The 19941-nt window shown below is 40.8% G+C and overlaps 4 protein-coding genes across 6 annotated transcripts in view; 3 read left to right on the top strand and 1 right to left on the bottom strand.

Annotated features, from left to right (window-relative positions):
* kel (Kell metallo-endopeptidase (Kell blood group)) overlaps window positions 1-5979 on the top strand; it is a 9153-nt gene extending 3174 nt beyond the window's left edge. For both annotated transcript variants that reach the window (XM_088411746.1, XM_088411747.1), the window contains exons 5-17: window positions 1-147; window positions 218-289; window positions 355-543; window positions 941-1101; window positions 1183-1426; window positions 1491-1589; window positions 1658-1735; window positions 2603-2709; window positions 2782-2871; window positions 2946-3013; window positions 3883-4028; window positions 4098-4187; window positions 4834-5979. The exon at window positions 1-147 is cut by the window's left edge and continues 12 nt beyond it. In XM_088411746.1, coding sequence (XP_088267872.1) covers window positions 1-147; window positions 218-289; window positions 355-543; window positions 941-1101; window positions 1183-1426; window positions 1491-1589; window positions 1658-1735; window positions 2603-2709; window positions 2782-2871; window positions 2946-3013; window positions 3883-4028; window positions 4098-4187; window positions 4834-4980 — 1638 coding nt within the window. In that variant the 3' untranslated portion in view covers window positions 4981-5979. The remainder of the gene's footprint in view (window positions 148-217; window positions 290-354; window positions 544-940; window positions 1102-1182; window positions 1427-1490; window positions 1590-1657; window positions 1736-2602; window positions 2710-2781; window positions 2872-2945; window positions 3014-3882; window positions 4029-4097; window positions 4188-4833) is intronic.
* A 433-nt stretch (window positions 5980-6412) lies between these two features.
* On the bottom strand, window positions 6413-8578 carry emg1 (EMG1 N1-specific pseudouridine methyltransferase). The gene is made up of 5 exons (XM_088411748.1): window positions 8414-8578; window positions 8030-8131; window positions 7815-7956; window positions 6810-7015; window positions 6413-6744 (listed from the first exon to the last, which is right to left on the bottom strand). The coding sequence occupies exons 1-5, from the start codon at window positions 8561-8563 to the stop codon at window positions 6631-6633; spliced, it is 714 nt and encodes a 237-aa protein (XP_088267874.1). The 5' UTR covers window positions 8564-8578; the 3' UTR covers window positions 6413-6630.
* A 189-nt stretch (window positions 8579-8767) lies between these two features.
* On the top strand, window positions 8768-16533 carry nop2 (NOP2 nucleolar protein homolog (yeast)). 2 transcript variants are annotated; one of them, XM_088412152.1, is made up of 16 exons: window positions 8768-8867; window positions 9500-9654; window positions 9763-9805; window positions 9897-9964; window positions 10367-10665; window positions 10774-10996; window positions 11300-11499; window positions 11800-11889; window positions 12605-12692; window positions 12782-12922; window positions 13742-13881; window positions 13968-14057; window positions 14374-14496; window positions 14562-14659; window positions 15669-15805; window positions 15895-16533. In XM_088412152.1, exons 2-16 carry the CDS (start codon window positions 9549-9551, stop codon window positions 16293-16295), a joined length of 2247 nt encoding a protein of 748 aa, XP_088268278.1. In that variant the 5' UTR covers window positions 8768-8867; window positions 9500-9548; the 3' UTR covers window positions 16296-16533. The 2 variants fall into 2 exon arrangements, with proteins under 2 accessions (XP_088268278.1, XP_088268279.1); XM_088412153.1 differs by having other exon boundaries at window positions 8784-8867; window positions 9528-9654.
* Window positions 16534-16699: 166 nt separating this feature from the next.
* Window positions 16700-19856, top strand: ing4 (inhibitor of growth family, member 4). Its single transcript, XM_088410609.1, has 8 exons — window positions 16700-16783; window positions 17166-17237; window positions 17320-17486; window positions 17947-18061; window positions 18140-18251; window positions 18328-18472; window positions 19035-19096; window positions 19206-19856. The coding sequence occupies exons 1-8, from the start codon at window positions 16747-16749 to the stop codon at window positions 19243-19245; spliced, it is 750 nt and encodes a 249-aa protein (XP_088266735.1). The 5' UTR covers window positions 16700-16746; the 3' UTR covers window positions 19246-19856.
* Window positions 19857-19941: the final 85 nt, after the last annotated feature.

The following is a 19941-nucleotide window of genomic DNA, read 5'->3' as shown; positions in this document are numbered from 1 at the left end:
TCAGTGTCCGGCCAGTGGAGTCACCCCGACTTCAACTCCACCCTCAGCGTCCTGATGAGGGACTACGCCACCTTCCCCTTCTTCAAAGTCTACGTGGGCGAAGACCCCGCCGACCCGCTCGGCAAAACCACCAAACCATACATACAGGTCAGTCCTGTAAAATCGCATAAGCTCGGACACGTTATCCACCACGCTGACGGCGCCACTCCGCCGCCAGATCGACCAGCCCGACCTGCTGGTCCCCATCGAGTGGAACAACCAGACGGAGAAGTCCCAAGTTGCGAGGGAGGTCGGTGAAACGCCGGGCGCACGCGCCTCCACGCCGTGACACTTGACGCACTCTTTCTCGCATAGCCCCTGCGTCCTTTCTTGGCTTCGTGCGATCGGTACCTGGCGCTGCTGGGGGCCCCGGCGGTCAGCGGCATGATCCACGTGGGCGCCTTCATCTCGCTGTCTTCCGAGCTGGCCGTTGCCGTGGCGCCTCTGAGTCATCGCAGGGCCAAAGGACTGCTCTACCAGCGCCTGACCATCAAGGAGCTGCAGGTTTGTGCGTTACATCTCCTCATATTTCACCTGTAAAGACTGTGATTGCCTTTTAATGCCACAAGATGGCGACAAAGCAGGTTTTTCTTCTGCATTTGATAAAGCTATGGCTTTTGCAATGGAGTAGAGTCGAGCGTGGTCAACCAGTCCAGTTGCAACATTTGCCTGCTTTACTATAATGGAGAAGCTTGGCAGGCGGCGCATTCTCCGCGTTTATTCTATCGCACTTCTGACCTTTTTTTTGAAGTTATAGTTTGGACATCCGTCTACATCTGTTCAAACTACACAATATAGTTGTGTCCACCCTATAAACTTAGATTCCGGCATTCCCCTAGTAACAGAACGCAGCCCCCTGTAATTTCCCTAATGCGTCACTGCATCCCACGTGTATCCGCAGCACGCGGCCCCGGCCGTGGACTGGCTGGCTTGCCTGCAGGCCGCGTTCCATTCCCGCCCGCTCACGGAAGACGACCACGTCCTCCTGCACAACTTGCCGTACCTGGTGCAGATGTCCCGCATCATCGGCAACTGGATGAGCGGCCACGAGCTGAGCTCCAGGTACTGTAAGTGACCCACAATGCACCCTCGCTACCCGCGCTTCCCGCGCTCGGTCTCTTGACCCGGTGCCTTTCCGCTCAGCGGCCCTCTCCACACCTTCATGGTGCTCAACCTGCTCCACACCCTCCTGCCCGCCCTGGACTCCAGATTCTCCGACACGGCCAATAATCTGTCGCTGGTTCTGGGCCAACGCGATCCGGACTCCGGGACCTCGAGCGAGGTCTTCTCCACGGCCCCTCGCTGGAAACGCTGCGTGCTGGAAACCGAGCGAGGCTTCGACAGGGTTCTGGCGCATCTGTTTCGAGAGAACCTCGCCGGCGAGGAGGTGAGGCGACACGGCGCCCGCGCTACATGAGCTATCGCCGCTCAGCGTTTTTGTTTTCCGGCAGGCCGAGGAGCTCATTGACAACGTCCTGTCCTCCTTCAAATCGCAACTCCACAAACTTAAGTGGAGTGAGGAGAAGACTCTCCAGTTTGTTATGACAAAGGTGATTTACAGCCCATGTTTGCCTTTGAAGCTCCCGTCGGATTTAAAGTATAACTCCTCTGCCTTCAGGTTCAGGCCATGACTCCAAGAATTGTGACGGCAAAAGGAAAATTCACTGAAGCTGAGCTTGACCTGCTTTATTCAGAGGTAAAGTCATTCCCAAAATAGAGCGGCCGCTCACTCCTCGGGAATGAGTACATCTGGATTGTTATTACACGGATTTATAGGGATTCTCTATCTTATGCTGCAATCTTGTTCATTAATTTCCACTGTTTATGGAAAAAGGAATAATATTTAACTCATTCGGTACCAGCCTATTTTACAGGCCCATCATAGAAAAATATCTGTAAATATACCGGGCATTACATTTCTGGACTCCTAAAAAAAAAAAAAAAAATGAAAGAAAAACGTTTTTAGGGTGAATGAGTTCAAAATGGCCGCCACGTTGTAATACTAGGTTGTAGAGGAACTACGTGATATAAGCTGCAAGATGACTTTAAAAGAACAATGAAGTATTTTTATCGGAACGTGATTTGTTTACATTTCTAAAATATACATTTTGAGAATTTATATTTAAATTGATTGTGGAGTGACTTTAACGGTCATTGTTAGCTTGTTAGCTAGCCACTTTCTGGTTCAGGCAGGATGGCAAGACTAACAATTGTAATTTTAAGGTGTCTTTATCTATCATTGTTAGCGTTTTAGCTAGCCACTTCCTGTTCCATCATTAACTTCGAAACAACAAAAAAGATTTCTTTGCAGCAAACTGAAAAAAGCGCTCTATCTGCGTCTTTTATTTATATATTTGCTCTATATGCTAATTCACTAGCAGGCTACTTGTTGGTTAAAAATAAACACGTTGTGACTCAAACAATTAAGTGACAAACAAAATCCTCCGAGTGCCATTTGTAAGTCTATACATTATTTTTTTCTGTTTTCTGCATTGCGACTAGTAAAGCCTTGGCGGAGGTAATCACACACAAAATCATTGCGTCCTCTCTTGCACTATTGCAGGTGTCCATCAGTGTGGACAACTTCTTCTCCAACTACCTGCAGCTGCTGTCCTCTTTGCAGAAGCGACGCAGTCGACTTTTGCACGAGGACCGCCATGACGCCGATATGTAAGTTAGTCGTTTACATTTTTACGTCGTTTACGTTCTTATAAGATGTTCTTTTCACGATTTGCTTTCAAGTCTATCTGTCACCCCGTCTCTTCTGGGCAATGAGCTGATCGTTCCCGTGGGCTTTTTTATCCCGCCTCTTTTCCATCCCACATACCCGAGGTCAGGAATGAGCTTTTCGATGATTATGTCGTAGAAAAGCATTTTGTGATTTATGTTTATTTTTAACCAAACAGGGCTATGAATTACGGCGTGATGGGTTTCCTTTTGGCCAAAGATCTCCTTCACATGCTTCTACCTGATGGTGAGAAGCTTTGGAACGGGGATGTCAAACATACGGCCCAGGGGCCGGATCTGACCCACCGGGAGGTTTAATCTGACAATGGGCGGGGTTTGTCACCAAGGCCCTGACAGATACTGTTAACATACGTTGTATTTCTTTTCAAATTTACATAGTTTACATCTTAGCAGTTAGCACACAGCGCTTCTGAATTTGACATGATAGCGTGATTTTTTTTTTTTGTGAGTTTTCAACTTCTTCCATCATGTATGTTATTTCGCTGGTGCCACCTAGTGTCCAAAATGATGTTAACATATGTTGTATTTCTTTTCAAATTTACATAGTTTACATCTTAGCAGTTAGCACACAGCGCTTCTGAATTTGACATGATAGCGTGACTTTTTTGTGGGTTTTCAACTTCTTCCATATGTTATTTCGGCGGTGCCACCTAGTGTTCAAACTGAGACGATACGTCGCCATTTTATTCTGTTTAATTTCTCTTGCACTTCACTGCACTCCTTGAAAACAAGTTGTACTACAATTATTTACCATTTATTTTCTAATTAATTTGTTTTGAGGTTTCAGCTTTTCTTGTTATGTTTTCTATACAAAATATGTATTTTATGAACAGATGGAAAAAAGGATCCTGGAAAATTTGTATTCATCATGCAATTTAGGGGAAAATACCATATTGTATAGGGGACTAAAAAGGAAGTACTTTTATTTAGCTGTATTTTTATGATTAAATGATGATTCCCCTTGTCCGCCCCACTTGTGAATATATTTTCCTCCATGTGGCCCCTGAGCTAAAATGGGTTTGACATTCCTGAGTTAAAAGAAATGTCGAGCCTGCATTGATGCCCTGTGACGTTATTTTCGCTGTGCTTTTCTAGTTTACTCACAGAGTGAGACGGTGCGCAGGGTAGGACAATGCGTGTGGTCCCGCTACCGCTCGGTGACCAACAAGGATCTTCCGCTCCCAGCGGCCCAGCAGCAGGAAGTGTGGGTGCAGTTTACGGCACTGCAGAACGCGCTGGAGGTTGGAAATCTGATTTTTTTTTTTCATTATTATTAATGTAAGAGTATAAGAAGGTGTTTTGGTTGACAGGCTTATCACAAGAGTTTGAAGACGCAGCCGGCAGACTCGTCCATCTCGGGATTCTCCCACACGCGTCTGTTTTTTATGGCCTTCTCACAGGTGATTTCGCTATTTTGATTGATCGCCCTACTTCATAGGGCTGACTGTAAAACAAAATATCATATTTCAGGGTTTTGTTTATTTATTGTTAATTTTACAGATATTTTTCAGAGATTTGCTTTATCAAGCTTTTAATTTTGAGTTTTACTAATGTTCTAAGGCTGAAGGTGACCAACAAAATTTGCCGACGCTAGCCCGTTAGCAATCGGTACTAGCATAAAAATTAGCAAATTTTTTCTCAAAAAATTTGGAAAAAATTATCTGGCAAACCTTTATTCCCTTAGATGTATGAAAACAATGATACCAAGACCTTGCGTACACACAGAATAGATGTACATTATTTAAGCTAATTTGTTAGCCAAACAAGAAGAGTTGCTAACTTGCTAAATAGAGCAAATGCTACAAATTAGGCGACTGAATTTATTTTTTTGTGTGTTTGTGGTCTAATTCTTCTATGTTCACTGCAAACTGCCAGCTCAGTTAAAATGGATTTTTGACTAATAGATCAATGACAGTCCAGCAAAACTAGATCTTTGACGTTTATAGCAATCAATGGTAGTGAATGAAAAATTGATACAATAAACAAAGCCAAAACAAATCAATAAATGGACCTTGTCTTCATCTCACACGTTTTCCCTTTTTGCAGGTCAACTGCGACGCCGACCGCTATCATCAATTGATGCCTCTAGAAGCGTCCTTCCTGGTCACGGCCATTTGTGCCAAATCTCATCTATGTCCCACAAACTTGCAATGCTCCAAAACAACTCAGCGTTTTACGTCGCATGGATGCTGAACGTGCTTAAAGGGGACATATTATTATTTTTTTATTTTTTTCAAAACAGTTCTCAGGTGTCTTAATGCCATATTTATAACTTGTACTGATAAAATTAGCCCGTTTAGAGGCCCGTCTCATTTTGCCCACGTACTGTTCGGTCAATGGCAGGTCCGGTTGTTGTTACGGCGATGACCAGTGGACTGCTTGCTAAGCGGAGTCCCAAACAAAGAAATTAACCCGAGGAGGCCGCGGTTCTCACACTTAAGTGTGTAGGTGGCGCATGGACGTGTTGCCAACCACAAATACCGCCGGCCTCGCAGCCAGACTGACAACTTCAGTGAGTAAACAAGTAAGTGCCTCTTATAAGTAGCTAATACCGTTAGCATCCGGCGAAACTCTTTGCAGCTGCGCTTACCTTGCAGTCTAGCTGTGTGATCTACGACTTCTATGCTCATCTGAAGCCGCCAGTAACACTGTTAGCTAATGCTAATTTGCTTAACTTATAGCTTTGAATGATAGCACTTCAAAAGTGTTTTTTTTCCCTCACTCTTTGGCCAGCCTAGAGGCCAAGATTGATTAGGTAATTAAGTAATAAAGTCATTGAGTATTTTATCGATCGATTACTTCAGGTACTAAAATACTTGACTGCTTGATTATTCTTTTAGAAGCAGCCATTACTTCATTTAGAACCAGGCATTTGTAGACTCAACTTTAGCCAAACACCTGGGGAAAAAAAAGGAAATCGCTAGAAGTATCAAGTATTGAACATCTGAAATTTTTTTTTAAAAATATGTCTGGAAATGTCAGGTTTCAATAATATGTCCATTTTAAGATCAATACAAGCGTCTCCTCCAATGCGCTGTAATGTTGTGTACATATGTCGTTATATTCATACAACTGATGTTTAAGAGGACTGTTTTTATAGATTGAGTCTTGTTTGCCTGCTATATTATTTGCACACTTATTTCAGTGTCCACTTGTGTTGTAAAATAAACTGTAGAGATCTATTCAGTGAAATACCGTCAGCCACATTACTTTACTATTACCATATTTCAATTGAAAACAAGAAAAAAAACTTTAGGGCATACGTGTATTATTAATACGATATATTTATTGATTTTTTTTCAAAATCAAATCAATTCTTGACTATTGTTTAAAAAAAAAAAGAGGTTGTCACCAATATTTTCCCATTAACTAAAGAGCCTCCTTGACTTCTAATAATCTGTATTGTCCATGGAGAAAAAAAAACAAAACATACTGATCCATTATAATTTATCATACATATTCCATGATACTGATGCAACAGACACTAACTGATAGGTTTATTAATGGAAAGTATCACTGTACAATAATGTTTTTGTAATAACATGTGCGATGGGTAAACGAAGCCTCATGAAGCACTTGAGATATATATATATATATATATATATATATATATATATATATATATATATGTGTGTAGTTCCTCTTTCCAAAGCATCTTTGAAGCAACAGTGCCATCTAGAGGAATAAAACATCAGAAGTGCTTCATGAGGCTTCATTTCCCCATCACTGAATAACATTATCATCATAGATAATAGGATCCAAGAAACGTCCACGCATGGGAGTTTTGATCTCCAGCAAGTCCATATAAAAAACGTTTTGGCCGGTGCAGCAGTCCAACATGGATCACAAGACGCCCCAAACTTCCTCAAAAGCCGAGCACATCTTGGCACAGGTGAGCGCGGCCGACAGCGGGTAGTTACTGATGGACGCCGTCTTCTCCGTGTAGTCCACGTTCACCTGGAAAAGATGGCCAATGAGTCCAAAACAAACAAACAAACAAATATAATCAAATGAATCCGCACCGCTCCGTGTGCAAAAGCACCGATGACCACGGCGGCCGGTCCTTCGGGCACCAGCGTACGCGGGCACACGGCCTCCCCTGCCGAGAAGGATGTGGAGATGCGCGGGCAGCCGGGGGGTAGGTGATCCGACACGGGATTTTTGATCATCCTCAACAGCTTCTGAGGCCCGTCGGACGCTCGCACGCTCAGCTTGTGCAGCAGCTGAACTGGAAATGCATTGGAAAAAAAAAATGACCAACTCATTCGCTATTGTCATCATAAATCCAATTCATTAGAATATTGTTGTCCAAACTACTGCCCGGGGGCTATTTGCAGCCCGATATACATTTTCCACTGGCCCACGACATACTGTATGCGAAGATTTAATAGCATTTGACGCACTGCACAAAGCTAATTAAATATGTGTGTAGCTAGACTTGATTTTTCTTACATAAGACTTGCTTGAAACTTCAAATTTACAACTTCATAAACACATGACTTGCACATACAGTGGTTATAAATTGTCTACATACCACAGTTTCACGTTTTTTTTTTTAAACCCGATTTTTTTGTATACTAACTGGGAATAAGCCATTTTGGAAGACACAATCAAGTACTAAATCAATCAATTAGATGAAGCCTTACTAAGACAGTCGGAAACATTTTTTAGGCCTGTCTGTATTATACTGCTCCGTGGTGGCCAAATGGGGGAAAACATCCAGCACAAATTCTATTAAGTCCAGGCACCTCTGTAGATCACGAATTGATTTTTTTAAAGCAGATGTACTATTAAAAAAAATACTTGAGGTAATTAAGAGGTATAGTAATCGTCCATTTTAGGAAATTAAGTGCTGAATTGATTGATTACTTTAGGTACTACAGTAATCAAAAAAATACTTTCGTACTTAGTGCCATCGATTACTTAAGTACCTTAGTAAGGAAATCGATAACTTTGGGACTTAGTACTCGAAATAAATGGTTCCTACTAAGTTGGACAGCTCCTGGTTTAAACAGTGTTAAACTTACCCATAAGGCCACAGAAGCGCGGGAAGGTTCTTGGGATGCGCGTCTGCGGGTTGATCTCGATTAACGCGTTCTTCTCAGTGTGGATGTAAACCTGCAGCAGGCCCGCTCTGTTCAGTGGACTGTCCATCAACATGAGAAGACACTAATGGAAGGAAACATCATCTTTACATAGGCAAACTTCATTTGCATGCAGAGAAATCAATAAAGGTGATTACCTGATGTGTAATATCTGGTCTAATGTCACCTGGATTTCTTCCATTTTTGACTATGATGTTTTTGTGTTGGTCGCAGTTCAACAACTCAAATGCTTTCCCAACCTGTAATAGTTTTAAAATGTTTCATGAAAAGCAATTCAACATAAATCAGGCCTGCACATATATATACTGTATATATACTGTATATATATATATATATATATATATATATATATATATATATATATATATATATATATATATATATATATATATATATATATACTGTATGTATGTATATAACAGCTGTATTCGTAGTTCTAATATGTAATAATAGATCATAAACACTTTCTCACATCACGACGGGAACAGAATAAACTTTTGTTGAATTCGAAGCAGTTTTACCTTGACGGTTTCGAGCGAGGCGCCCTCCAGAATAACAACAAGTCGCCTCTCGGTCATGCGATCGTGCAAACTGCGGAGATGTTTGGCCGGTTTTGGTTCATATTCGTCCAAATGTTCCAAGCCACGCTTCTTCCCGTTTTCGGCCGCCATCTTGCCGTCTACTCTGTCGAGCGGTCGCATGATGCAAACGTCATCAGTAAAATGAGTTTACTTAAAAAAAAGTTTATTGTATGTAGAATTGAATGTTTTAATCGCGCAGGTATGTAAAACATATTTGGTATTTTATTTGATATTTTAAAAAAATGCCGTTCTTTTTTTATCTATTAATTCTAGACATGACGTGACGTAATGATGCGTCACTCACGCGCACCGGAAGTTTGTCCACAACGTGTTGTCTGAAATTTCACGTGTAAGCTTTTCGTTCAACTTTTTGCAATCAAAAGTCGGATACAACGTAAGTGAGATGTTATACTTGTCCTCAGGGAAAATAATTTGGTTGCTTTTTCAACAATTTGGGGGTTATTAATGTACAATCCGCGTGCAAATTGTGCCATTTACGTTCGCATTTTTGCAAAAACTTTACGCGTTATCCGATAAATGTACACAGTCTGTCAAATATTATGAATGCAAGCATGTACTAAGTTTCAATGCGAAGTGTGTAAGACGTTTTGCTCCTAGAGCGAATTAATGTAGTTCTTTTTGGCCGATTCATGTTTTCGTCGTTTGTGGTGGAATGAGATTATTTTTAAATTATTCACTCCCAAGTTACCAAGCAAGTATCAATTTCAGCATGTATGCTATAAAATATTATAACTATTTTCTTTTCAACCCAAGGGTTTCGCATTGTAATTCCAATATTTAGAATTTAATCCCAAGTAGCGCTGTATGACAATTAGATTTCAATGTTATTATCGCAGTTGCGTACAATTGCCTTGCATCAAAGTGACAGGCATTTTGCCCCACTGGTATTTCTCAATAAGATGACTAAAACATGAGAAAAAATATTTGATCCAATAGCTACTGATAACATTATTCCCACATCATCATCATGAGGATCGCATCTTCATTGTTTGTTGTTTTGAACAGGTGCTGAGCATCTGTTGGTCTTTTCAAGGTGTCCTTGTAGCTTGGAATCATGGGCCGCAAATTGGATCCCACCAACAAGGTCAAGCGAGGTCCCGGGCGGAAAGCCAGAAAGCAGAAAGGGGCCGAGACAGAGTTAGCCAAGTTTATAAAAAATGGTGATTTTTTTTTATATGATAGAAACATGTTCATGAATACATTAAATTCAAAAAAATTACATATATATGTATATGTTTCCATCTGACTGAGTGGATTTTTGCTTGCAGATGACTCTGAGCCAAAACGCCACTCAAGAAGATCCAGGAAAAGGTCTGCTGTTGCTGGTTTTCATGACGATGTTGCATCTTGCAGATTGCGAATTTACATCATGCTCAATTTGTACCATTTTATCATTTTACAGGCACGCAAAACAAGCTGCTAGTGTTTCGAAAAAGGCTAAAGTAGCTGTTGAGGAGCAAGCTAAGAAAGGTAACCACAGTATAATTGATCATATTTGTTCAATACATTTCAAGAGTAATGTGTGTGTGTGTGTGTGTGTGTGAGAGAGAGAGAGAGAAACAGTCAATCCCAGTTTACATTTTTTAATGTATTTTTTTAAGTGTGTAAAGGTGGGCCAAAAAATGCTTGCAGTTGAATGAATTAAGTACTTGAATACTAAATTTGTTGCAGTAATAGATAACATTCCCACTTAATTCATTTACCAGCCATTTTTAGATCCTCCTTTAGCCAATTGCACTTATAAAAAGAAAAAAAATTGAATTACTCACCTGGGATTGGGTCTTGAATTGTTAAAAAAAATGCCTACATGATTAAATGAGTTAAATTCCTATCTAGGCAGGCAATCAGTTTATTTATTTTTTTTTCCAATAGGCTTCACCGACGAGAACAGCAAATGGCTGATGCCGGTTAAGAGGAAGCGTAAGGCGGATCAATCGGACGGCGAGGACGACAGCGACGAGCACTGGGAGGAAGAGGACGATTACGAGGAGGAGAAGGCGCAAGTTGAAGAGCAGAAGAAGCCGAAGAAGGCGGGAATGAAGCAAGCGAAGATGAACGCGCAACTCGGAATGAAAGAACTGGAAGAAGAGGAGGATGACGACGACGACGACGATGAAGAAATGGTCGACGACTACGGCGCGCTAGATGAAGAGGAAAGTGACGGAGAAGAGGTACAGAGGATAAAAAGTTTCATATTGAAAATTTGAACAAAAAACAGCTGTGGGTTTTTCCTTTCAGCAAGTAGAAATTCATTTTTTTTTTTTTTTTTTTTTTTAAAGCTTCTCCCCATTGAGCGTGCAGCCAAGAAGGAAAAGAAGATAAAGAAAACCATGGGGCTTGAAAGTGATGATGATGATGATGATGAGGAGGAGGATGAGGATGAAGATGACGACAAAGATGGCGACGAAAAATCAGATAAGGATGAGGAAGAAACTTTACAGACCAACATTGACGACATGGATCAATTCCGACTTCCTGGGCCCGAAGAAAGTGAGAAGGAAGGTGAGTCTTATTAAAAAAAAACTGACCTTTTAGGGCTGGCCAATATGGCTGAAAAATACAAATTTTCCTCAATCATTCTGGGCGATTATGATTTTAATGGAGGAAATGAACCCAACAAAAAATGTCGATCATTTTTTAACCTTTCGAGCAGCAAAAATAAGTCAGTTTTGTCTGCAATTCATTTATTGAGCCTCCTTTAACTCCTGTTAACATTTTTTGATTGTCTCAAAACCGAATTGAATCACTCCCTACAATTTCCTAAAGTGAAAGAAAACAAAACACTAACTTACTATAATCCAACAGGAATCCTGCCTTTTGACCTGAAGACCATCAACCAACGAATAAAGGACAACATTGACGTCCTTTGCAACTTCGCGTCGAAAAGGGAGCCGGGAAAAGTGAGACAGGACTACATCACCCTGCTGATAAAGGATCTTTGCACCTACTACAGCTACAATGAGTTCCTCGTCCAGAAGTTCATCGACCTATTTCCTCTCTCCGAGGTGCGAGCTTTTCCCAGCAAAAAAAAAAAAAAATATATATATATATATATATATATATGGCAGAAAAGTTAGATTTTTAAAAAAAAGTCCTGTTGTGCTGGTAACATTTTTATAGTGCCCCCGGTGGCCAAATGAGGAAGGTGACAAGCATGCGCATAAATGATATACTAAGTCAAGTCACTTTTGTCGACTTGACTTAGTATATTACAAGTATAGTATATACAAAAACGATTTCCCATTTCAGGGATTGATTTTGAACGCAGATTTTTATTGAGTTGATTATTTTTGCCCTGCTAACAGCTGGTGGAGTTCCTCGAGGCCAACGAAATTCACAGGCCGGTCACGATTCGGACCAACACGTTGAAAACCAGGAGGAGGGACCTCGCTCAGGTATGTGCACGGTTGTTTTAAGACGAATGATACTTTTGTAGCCTTAAAAGTTCATATTTGGTCCATAGTTAAGGAAAAATATTAGCTACATGTCACAGATGTATAATAGAGTAATTTAATTTCTGTTTAGTCACTTTATCTATTTTTATGGAAAGATTATTTTCACTGCACTAAGTTTAGGGAATATTACACTTGTTTAGGTATTTTCAGCAATAAAATATATGTTTATAATGTCTTTGATTGCTGAATGTTTCTTCATTTTCTATTAAATTGTTTAGTATCTGCAAACATTCAAACTGTTAAGTGCTTTGGATTTAATTTCTGGAAGCTGTATAGGCGTATAATTACGTCTTTGGGGTTGAACGAGTTAACAAGTAACAGGTAACAACCAATGGTGGCACGGCTTGCTAAGGTCACATGACCAAACCCAGTTAACAAGCGAGCCATGATTGGTCGTTACCTAAGCCCTGATCACATCATTTTCAGTCGAGTGGAAAAATGAGTTTTTGAGTTATTAACTATATATGAAAAATAAATTGGTTATTAACTCATTCACTTCCAGACTTGTAATCTTTTTTTTTTAACATCTATACCCATCAATGGTAGTTAATCAATCAATCAAACGAGATCATTCCCATATAAAATGTCAAACATGTGTATATAATGTCAAATATTCCATATCATTTCAGTGACGTATATATATATTTTTTTTAAGGCCTTGATTAACCGAGGAGTGAACTTAGACCCGCTGGGAAAATGGTCCAAAGTGGGCTTGGTCATTTACGACTCCTCTGTCCCAATTGGTAAGTTGACCTTCCTGTCGACAACGGCGGGATTGTGAAAATTAAACATGTTGACATGGATATTTCCTCACGGCCGTGTTTGGACGCAGGCGCCACTCCGGAGTACCTCTCCGGTCAGTATATGCTGCAAGGCGCCTCCAGTTTTCTGCCAGTCATGGCGCTCTCGCCGCAGGAGGGGGAGTCCGTTTTGGACATGAGCTCGGCCCCAGGAGGAAAGACCACCTATATTGGTAACCACTTAATTCTGTGTAGGGCTGGGAGGGGGGGAAAAGTCAACCAAGTCGGGTCTGTCGACTTCATAAAAGGTCGACAGAAAATATTTGCCAGAACTATGTTTAATACATGGACTTCGGGGGGAACATATGCAAAGACCATCTCGACACATGGCTTCATTGCTTATGTCTTTTGACAGTTACTGGTTGAGTGGTAGCGGCCTTTGAACTCATTAAATCCCAAAGACATTTATCATTTAATTACAATGAAACTTGTCTTGAATGAGTTCAAGAAAATTCTAGCACATGGAGCTTCACAAAATAAAGAACTTCCCAAAAGTCATCCAGGCTGTTTTACCCAAGAATGTAACCTAATATTACTAATAATTGATAATGGCTCGAGTTCAAATTTTAACCATCAGGGGGCAGTCAAGCTTTAGATGTGCCCATTCTGCTCATCAAGAAGAAGAAGAAGAAGAACAGGAAATTACTGACCCAATGATGGCTAAAAGGCAGCTCTACTTTTAAGTTTACTTGTGGAATATTGTTGACGCATAGTTTGAATTTGTCTTTAAGGACATCATAAGTGTAATGTACACAAAACATTATGTATATGTGAAATAAATGTTAGTTAGCGTTAACCTGCTAATGCTAAACGCGAGTGCTAACGGTTAGCATAGGTCAAATTTGTCTAAAAAGTCATAGAAGATAACAAATGAGTAGTTATATTCATTCCAGCTCACATTCACCATCAGTAGATCATTTTTAAATAAAAAACGCGTTGCCGTCTCCGGAGAAGGTGTTTACATATTGACGTGTGTTTTGCTCCTGCCGCAGCTCAGCTGATGAGAAACACGGGCGTGATCGTGGCCAACGACGCCAACGCCGACAGGCTGAAGAGCGTGGTGGGCAACATCCACCGTCTGGGGGTCACCAACACCGTGGTGTGCAACTACGACGGCAGGGAGTTCCCGAAGGTGACGGACGCGCTAAGAAGTTTCCGGAAACCTCCAGGTTTATTTTCTTATTTATTGCTGCGCGCTAAGAACTTGTGGAAATGCAGGTCCTGGGTGGTTTTGACCGAGTGCTGCTAGACGCTCCGTGCTCGGGCACGGGTGTCATCGCCAAAGATCCTGCGGTGAAAAACAGCAAGGTAAAGTCAATCCAGCGGATGTGTTCAAACTGCGGCTCGAGGGCCATTTGTGGCCCGTCGTTCATTTTTCCAAGGCCCGCGGCATCAACTAAAAACGACACCCGGCACGGCCGAGAAAATGTTGTCGTTTGAAGTCGATGTTTTACTAGAAAATGTAACATCTCTAATATTCAGTTTTCTTCTAATTTTGTCATATATTTTTGTAGTTTAATGTCTTGTGAGATTCTTTTTAGGGGGTTTGTTGTTGCCCTTTTCCCCCCTTGGTGAGTTACAGCAACGTTGCCTCCAACGTGTGAAATTTTTCCTTTCCCGGCAGGACGAAAAGGACATCCAGCGCGCCGCCCACTTGCAAAAAGAGTTGCTCCTGTCCGCCATCGATTCCGTCAACGCCGATTCGACGTCGGGAGGATACGTGGTCTACTGCACGTGCTCCATTATGGTTGGTGTCCCGCCTTTGCAATACCATACGAGTGAGCTCCGTCTGACCGAAACGCCGCGCGCCAGATGGAGGAGAACGAATGGGTGGTGGACTACGCCTTAAAGAAAAGGAACGTCAAATTGGTTCCGACCGGACTGGATTTCGGCAAGGAAGGCTTCACCAGGTAAGCGGACTGCCACGGGTGGATTTTAAAGGGGTCTCTTTAACTCTTTCGCAGAAGCTTGCAAACTTGTTGCAACATATTTGCAAATGCGTTTGAGCGTACTTGTAGAAGGCCAAATGCTAAAAAAAAAAAAAAAAAAAATCTCAATGCGCATGTGCAATAGAAGAAAATGCCAAAGGGACATGATAATACCATTAAAAACTACAAATAGGGCAATACGTGGATGACAAGTTCGAACATATTTGCAAATGCATTTCAATGTACTTGTAGGCTAACTTTAAAAAAAATCATTTTTTTTTTCCTCATAATATGATTTGTGCATGCGCAATGGGAGAAAATACCAAACTGGCATATTAAAATTACTAATAAAAACGGTTCTAAGCAGAGGTCTATTGTACAAAAACATGTAAATAAGTTGAAACATATTTACAAATACATTTGAATGTACTTGTAGGGCAAATGCTAAAAACTGCATGTATTTTTCTCACAATGTGACGTGCACGTGGCCAGTGGAAGAAAATGCAGAACGAACGTGTTAAAAAAAAAAAAAAATACTAATAGGCCAATCAAAGTTCAAGCATTAACTGCGGCGCTTACTTTATAATTTATAGATCATTAATTAAAAACATTGAGTTTTGCTTTCTGTGGCAATTATTTTACATTTTTATTTATTTTACCTTGTTTTTTATTTTACATGGTCATATTTTTATTTAAATAATTGCTCGACAACGCTACCATCACACAATCATTTCTTACTTTGTTTTCATTATCTTCCCAAATCTGTTAGTGTAATATAGGACACATTTTAAAGAAAAATATACCATTTTTTTTTAACCCATCCTGTAGTGTTTGTTTGCAAGCACCGAACAACAAACAGCTTTCCATAAAACTAGTGTCCATGTGAACGCCAGTTAAATGAGGACCGCAATCAGGACTCGGTCTCTTTGGCGTCAAAGCACTCCCGCCTCTTGAGGCAGCGATCGAAACTCACGTTTGCGTATCGATCCAGGTTCCGAGAGCGTCGCTTCCACCCCACCCTGCGGCTCACCAGGCGCTTTTACCCCCACTCTCACAACATGGACGGCTTTTTCGTGGCCAAGTTTAAGAAATTCTCCAACGTGATTCCAACCGCGCCCAAAGCAAACGGTAAACGCTTCGCAGCGCGCTACATGCAGGCTTCCAGAGTATCAACTAAGAATCATTTGTGTGTGTGTGTGTGTGTGTCCGTAATACAGAAGAGGAAAAGGCAGAGGCACCCGAAGCAACAGAGGCCGACAATCCTGCTAACGAAAACCAGAAAATCAAAAATGGCGTCCCTAGCAAGGCCGATTCAAAACAGGAGGCCAAAGTAAACGGGACGGCGGCCAAGAAAGGGCCAAGAAAGAACTCTCCAATGGGACCAAAAAAAGCCAAGGTCGCCAAGTTGGACAAAGATTCTCCGATGGGACAAGGGGACAAGCCGCCCGCGAAGGCTGAGATGAAACCGGGGAACCCCAAAGCGGACAAGAAGGCGGCTGGGAGCAGATTTGAGAAGAAGCAGGCCAACCAGAGAAAAACGCCCATGAAAGCCAAGAATAGAACGGCAAAGAAGAATGCGTTCAAGAAAAAGTTGAAACAGAAACAACAAAGATCATAAACATATTTATCATGGAATGTTTTAGGTTATTAAAAAAAAAAACAGGCTTTGTTGGATCACTTCGAAGATATCAAAGTATCTTTTCACAAACGATCCACGCATAGCTAAATGACTACATGTGTATTGTGTTGGGTTTTCTTTTTGTATAATGACATTGCAATTATGTTTGTCAGTTGACTGAAATACATGAATGGGATTCTTTGCATTACCCCACAATAAATTTTTAACATATCTTGAATCATTCTGCGCTGCTTTGGTTATTATTTCGACGTTACAAGTCTACTTATCGTATACTTAACGACGTGGAATATTTACTTACGTAAAATTTGGCCTCTAATTTACATAAATGCTTCCAACCTCCAAAGTCTTCCATCGGCGTCAGTCGTGTGGAAACAACCAATCAAATGCGAGCCTGGGCCCACCGGAAGCTGTGTTGTTTACATTTTCCAAGATGGCGGCGGGGATGTATCTGGAGCATTATTTGGACAGTAAGCTATTCCACGAGCTAAAACGCATTTCTAAACCATTGAAAAGCGCTATGGCTAAATAATATTTTGTCGCTACCGCAACGTTGAAGGAAAATCGAAACGTGAACTTTTACGTGCTTCCCACGCATTCAGCGGATTTCGGCTTGGTCTATTTGCTGGATTGTCGCAACGCAGAGAATTCGCTGAAATGGCGACACGCGTCCCACTCCTCACAATTGCTCTTTATTATCACATCCTCTAACGCTCATTCATCCCGTGGCTTATTAATTTTATTCGGCGCGGACGCTTGTCTCTAAATCGACTCCATCGATCCGAAAAGCGAGCTAGTTTTGCCTGCTTTTTCGTTCTATTGAATGTCTAACCTTCTTCTGTGTCACATTAGGCATAGAAAACTTGCCTTTCGAGTTGCAGAGAAACTTCAATTTGATGAGGGATTTAGATCAACGCACAGAAGGTGAGAAGTGAATGGACGCAGATTTGATGTGTGAGCTCGAAGTTTGGGTAAAACGGTGATGAAAAATACTTGTCTTGTGCAGATCTCAAAGGACAGATCGACTCCCTCGCAAAAGAATACACATCAAATGCTCGCAGTCTTTCCTCCGAGCAAAAGTTATCCATCCTGAGGCAAATCCAGCAGTCGTACAGCAAATGCAAAGAGTTCGGCGATGACAAAGTGCAACTGGCCATGCAGACCTACGAAATGGTTCGTATCAGACTTTGGAATCTTTAAAAGCGGATATGTATGATGTAGGTTTAATTATGTTGACTTCTTCTGATGCCAGACTTAAAAAAAAAAGAACCTGTCAGCCAATTTGGAGCAATTTGACAAATCATGGATAATGTTTTTGATCATACCAGAGCTCCCCAATTTTTATATTGACACTACAAAGCCAATTTATGACATTTACAAGGCTTTCAATGACTTCAGCGGTTGGCTTAGCCTGGACTCCCAGAATGCAAAAGTCTTCACAAGTCATAATACTCTAATTATGATGTAATAAATATTCCTCTTTCAATTTTACGAATATATAAATATAGACTATTTACTTCTGCTGTTATCACATTTTGACCATTTTTGTACATAAAGGGGGCGTAGATCCTGATAATTTTAAAGACAGGCTTTTTTTATATCCCGATATGGCAATTTTTGCTTCCATGTTTAGGTTGACAAGCACATAAGACGCTTGGACACAGACCTGGCCCGTTTTGAAGCCGACCTGAAGGAAAAACAGATCGAGAGCACGGATTATGACTCCACCTCCAGTAAAGGAAAAAAAGGTTTGTGCAGAGTCAATATGAATGCCTCCTCATTCGCGCTCAGAGAAAAAAAAAATCGAAAATGTTGCGTCGTTCCAGTGGAAAGCAGACAAAAGGAAAAGAAATCGGCTAAAACGAGATCCAAAGTCAAGAGCTCGGATGAAGACGGCAGTCCCAAGAGCGCCCAGAAGAAAGTCAAACTCCTTCAAACGTATGTTGGCTTTTTCGCCTTTCGGCATGTTTTGCCATTAGAAGCCTCATTTGATTTGCTTTTTTTTCACCTTTAGGGGTGAATTCAACACCCCCTCCACCAACTTTGGGAATGTGCACCCATCCGATGTGCTGGACATGCCGGTGGACCCCAACGAGCCAACTTACTGTTTGTGCCATCAGGTGTCCTACGGCGAGATGATTGGCTGCGACAACACCGATGTGAGTCATGTTGTCTTCCTTTAGGGGTGGAATATGACTTTTAGTGTGTGACTCAATCAAATCATCATTTTAAAAATCAAAAACTTCAAAATTAGCTACATTTCTCATGGGCCAGATTTCACGGAACACCTCATTACAAAATGTAATATCAATAGCGGCCAGAGGCGGCGCCAAAAAAACAAAAATCAAGCCAAATAAAGGCTCAACAATCTGTCTCCAAAACATCATTATTTCGGGTGCGACTCATGCGGTCCGGTACCACTCGATCCAGAAACCGGTACTGGGCCGCGCACCAGCAATTAAGGACCTCTGTTTTACAGTTGTATGTTTACAGTAGGCACTAACAACTTCATTGTGGCGTTTGAAGTAATAGTTCGCTTGTTTAGCCATTTTTAGCAGTTACAAGTTCATATTTTATCAGGAATGAACTTTTTTAGTATATATATATATATATATATATATATATATATATATATATATATATATATATATATATATATATATATATATATATATATATATCCTAAGCTTAGACTAAAGCACTTTATTTTTTTGTCTCCAGTGCTCCATTGAGTGGTTCCATTTCGCATGTGTGGGTCTGACAACCAAGCCACGAGGAAAATGGTGAGCTAGCAAGAATTTGAATTGTATTTGTTCCCCTGAAATCTTTTTTTCTGCTCATGTAGTTAGCGTAATTACTCTGTAATGCAAGTGGTTGTTATCTGCTTTGCAGGTATTGTCCACGCTGCTCTCAAGACAGAAAGAGAAAATAAAAATGTTGCCCCGCAACAAACACTGATCTGAAGGGGAGGACAAAAATAGTGGATTTCTTTTGGTTTTCATCTTCCTTTAACATATGGTGCTTTTGTTTTTCATTTTTGTGTTTGCCTTGGTCTGATGCAATGTGATGAATTTACAAAGTGGTTTCAGGTGTATTTAAAAGCTGATTTTCTTGGTTACATTGGTGCTCTTATTCCATTTTTTTTAAAAAAAAACGTTTTGTTTAAATAATAAACACTAAGACTGCCCCAAATTGTATCATGGTTTCAATTTGCATGTTACTACTACTACTCACTTGCAAAATCTAAAGTATTTCCTCTGAAAATAAGGTGGCCCTTATTATTATGCCATGGAGAACAAATTTCACTTTTGTTTTGTTTTGCAGGTAAGAGGTCAAATAGTGTGATCACAGATGCTGCATCCTGAAAAGTGTTAGTCATCTCATTGCTAGTGATGATTTAATTTTTTACCATTTTGACCGAGTGCTGTTTAGAGTGCAAGGTATTCTGTGAAAAGTATTGTCATCGATGTAGCTGGAACATTGGTACAAAGGGGGAGGGTGTGATTGTGTTATCAATCATTTGAATACAGCTACTACCTCAAACTTTTGTCTCTTGTTTTTTATTTGTATTTTTGTGTTGTTTCTTATCACCACCCAGTACAGTAACCTAAGTACAGTAAAAAAAAAA

This window comes from Hippichthys cyanospilos, chromosome 3 (assembly GCF_059441005.1).
Source record: "Hippichthys cyanospilos isolate Australia breed blue-spotted pipefish chromosome 3, RoL_Hcya_1.0, whole genome shotgun sequence".
In the NCBI taxonomy this organism is placed as follows: Eukaryota; Metazoa; Chordata; class Actinopteri; order Syngnathiformes; family Syngnathidae; genus Hippichthys; species Hippichthys cyanospilos.
The sequence above is the reverse complement of the archived record's forward strand: the minus strand, read 5'-3'. Positions and strand labels throughout refer to the sequence as shown.

Excerpts from the sequence above, each read along its gene's own strand:
- emg1 (XM_088411748.1), bottom strand. The coding sequence starts at position 8,563 with ATGGCGGCCGAAAACGGGAAGAAGCGTGGCTTGGAACATTTGGACGAA. Across the intron at positions 7,957-8,029 it reads GACCAGATATTACACATCAG|TGTCTTCTCATGTTGATGGA; the intron begins GTAATCACCTTT and ends TCCTTCCATTAG. Across the intron at positions 7,016-7,814 it reads GCGCTTCTGTGGCCTTATGG|TTCAGCTGCTGCACAAGCTG; the intron begins GTAAGTTTAACA and ends ATGCATTTCCAG.
- nop2 (XM_088412152.1), top strand. The coding sequence starts at position 9,549 with ATGGGCCGCAAATTGGATCCCACCAACAAGGTCAAGCGAGGTCCCGGG. Across the intron at positions 12,923-13,741 it reads AGGAAAGACCACCTATATTG|CTCAGCTGATGAGAAACACG; the intron begins GTAACCACTTAA and ends CTCCTGCCGCAG. Across the intron at positions 13,882-13,967 it reads ACGGCAGGGAGTTCCCGAAG|GTCCTGGGTGGTTTTGACCG; the intron begins GTGACGGACGCG and ends GTGGAAATGCAG.
- ing4 (XM_088410609.1), top strand. The coding sequence starts at position 16,747 with ATGGCGGCGGGGATGTATCTGGAGCATTATTTGGACA. Across the intron at positions 16,784-17,165 it reads TCTGGAGCATTATTTGGACA|GCATAGAAAACTTGCCTTTC; the intron begins GTAAGCTATTCC and ends GTGTCACATTAG. Across the intron at positions 17,238-17,319 it reads TTTAGATCAACGCACAGAAG|ATCTCAAAGGACAGATCGAC; the intron begins GTGAGAAGTGAA and ends TGTCTTGTGCAG.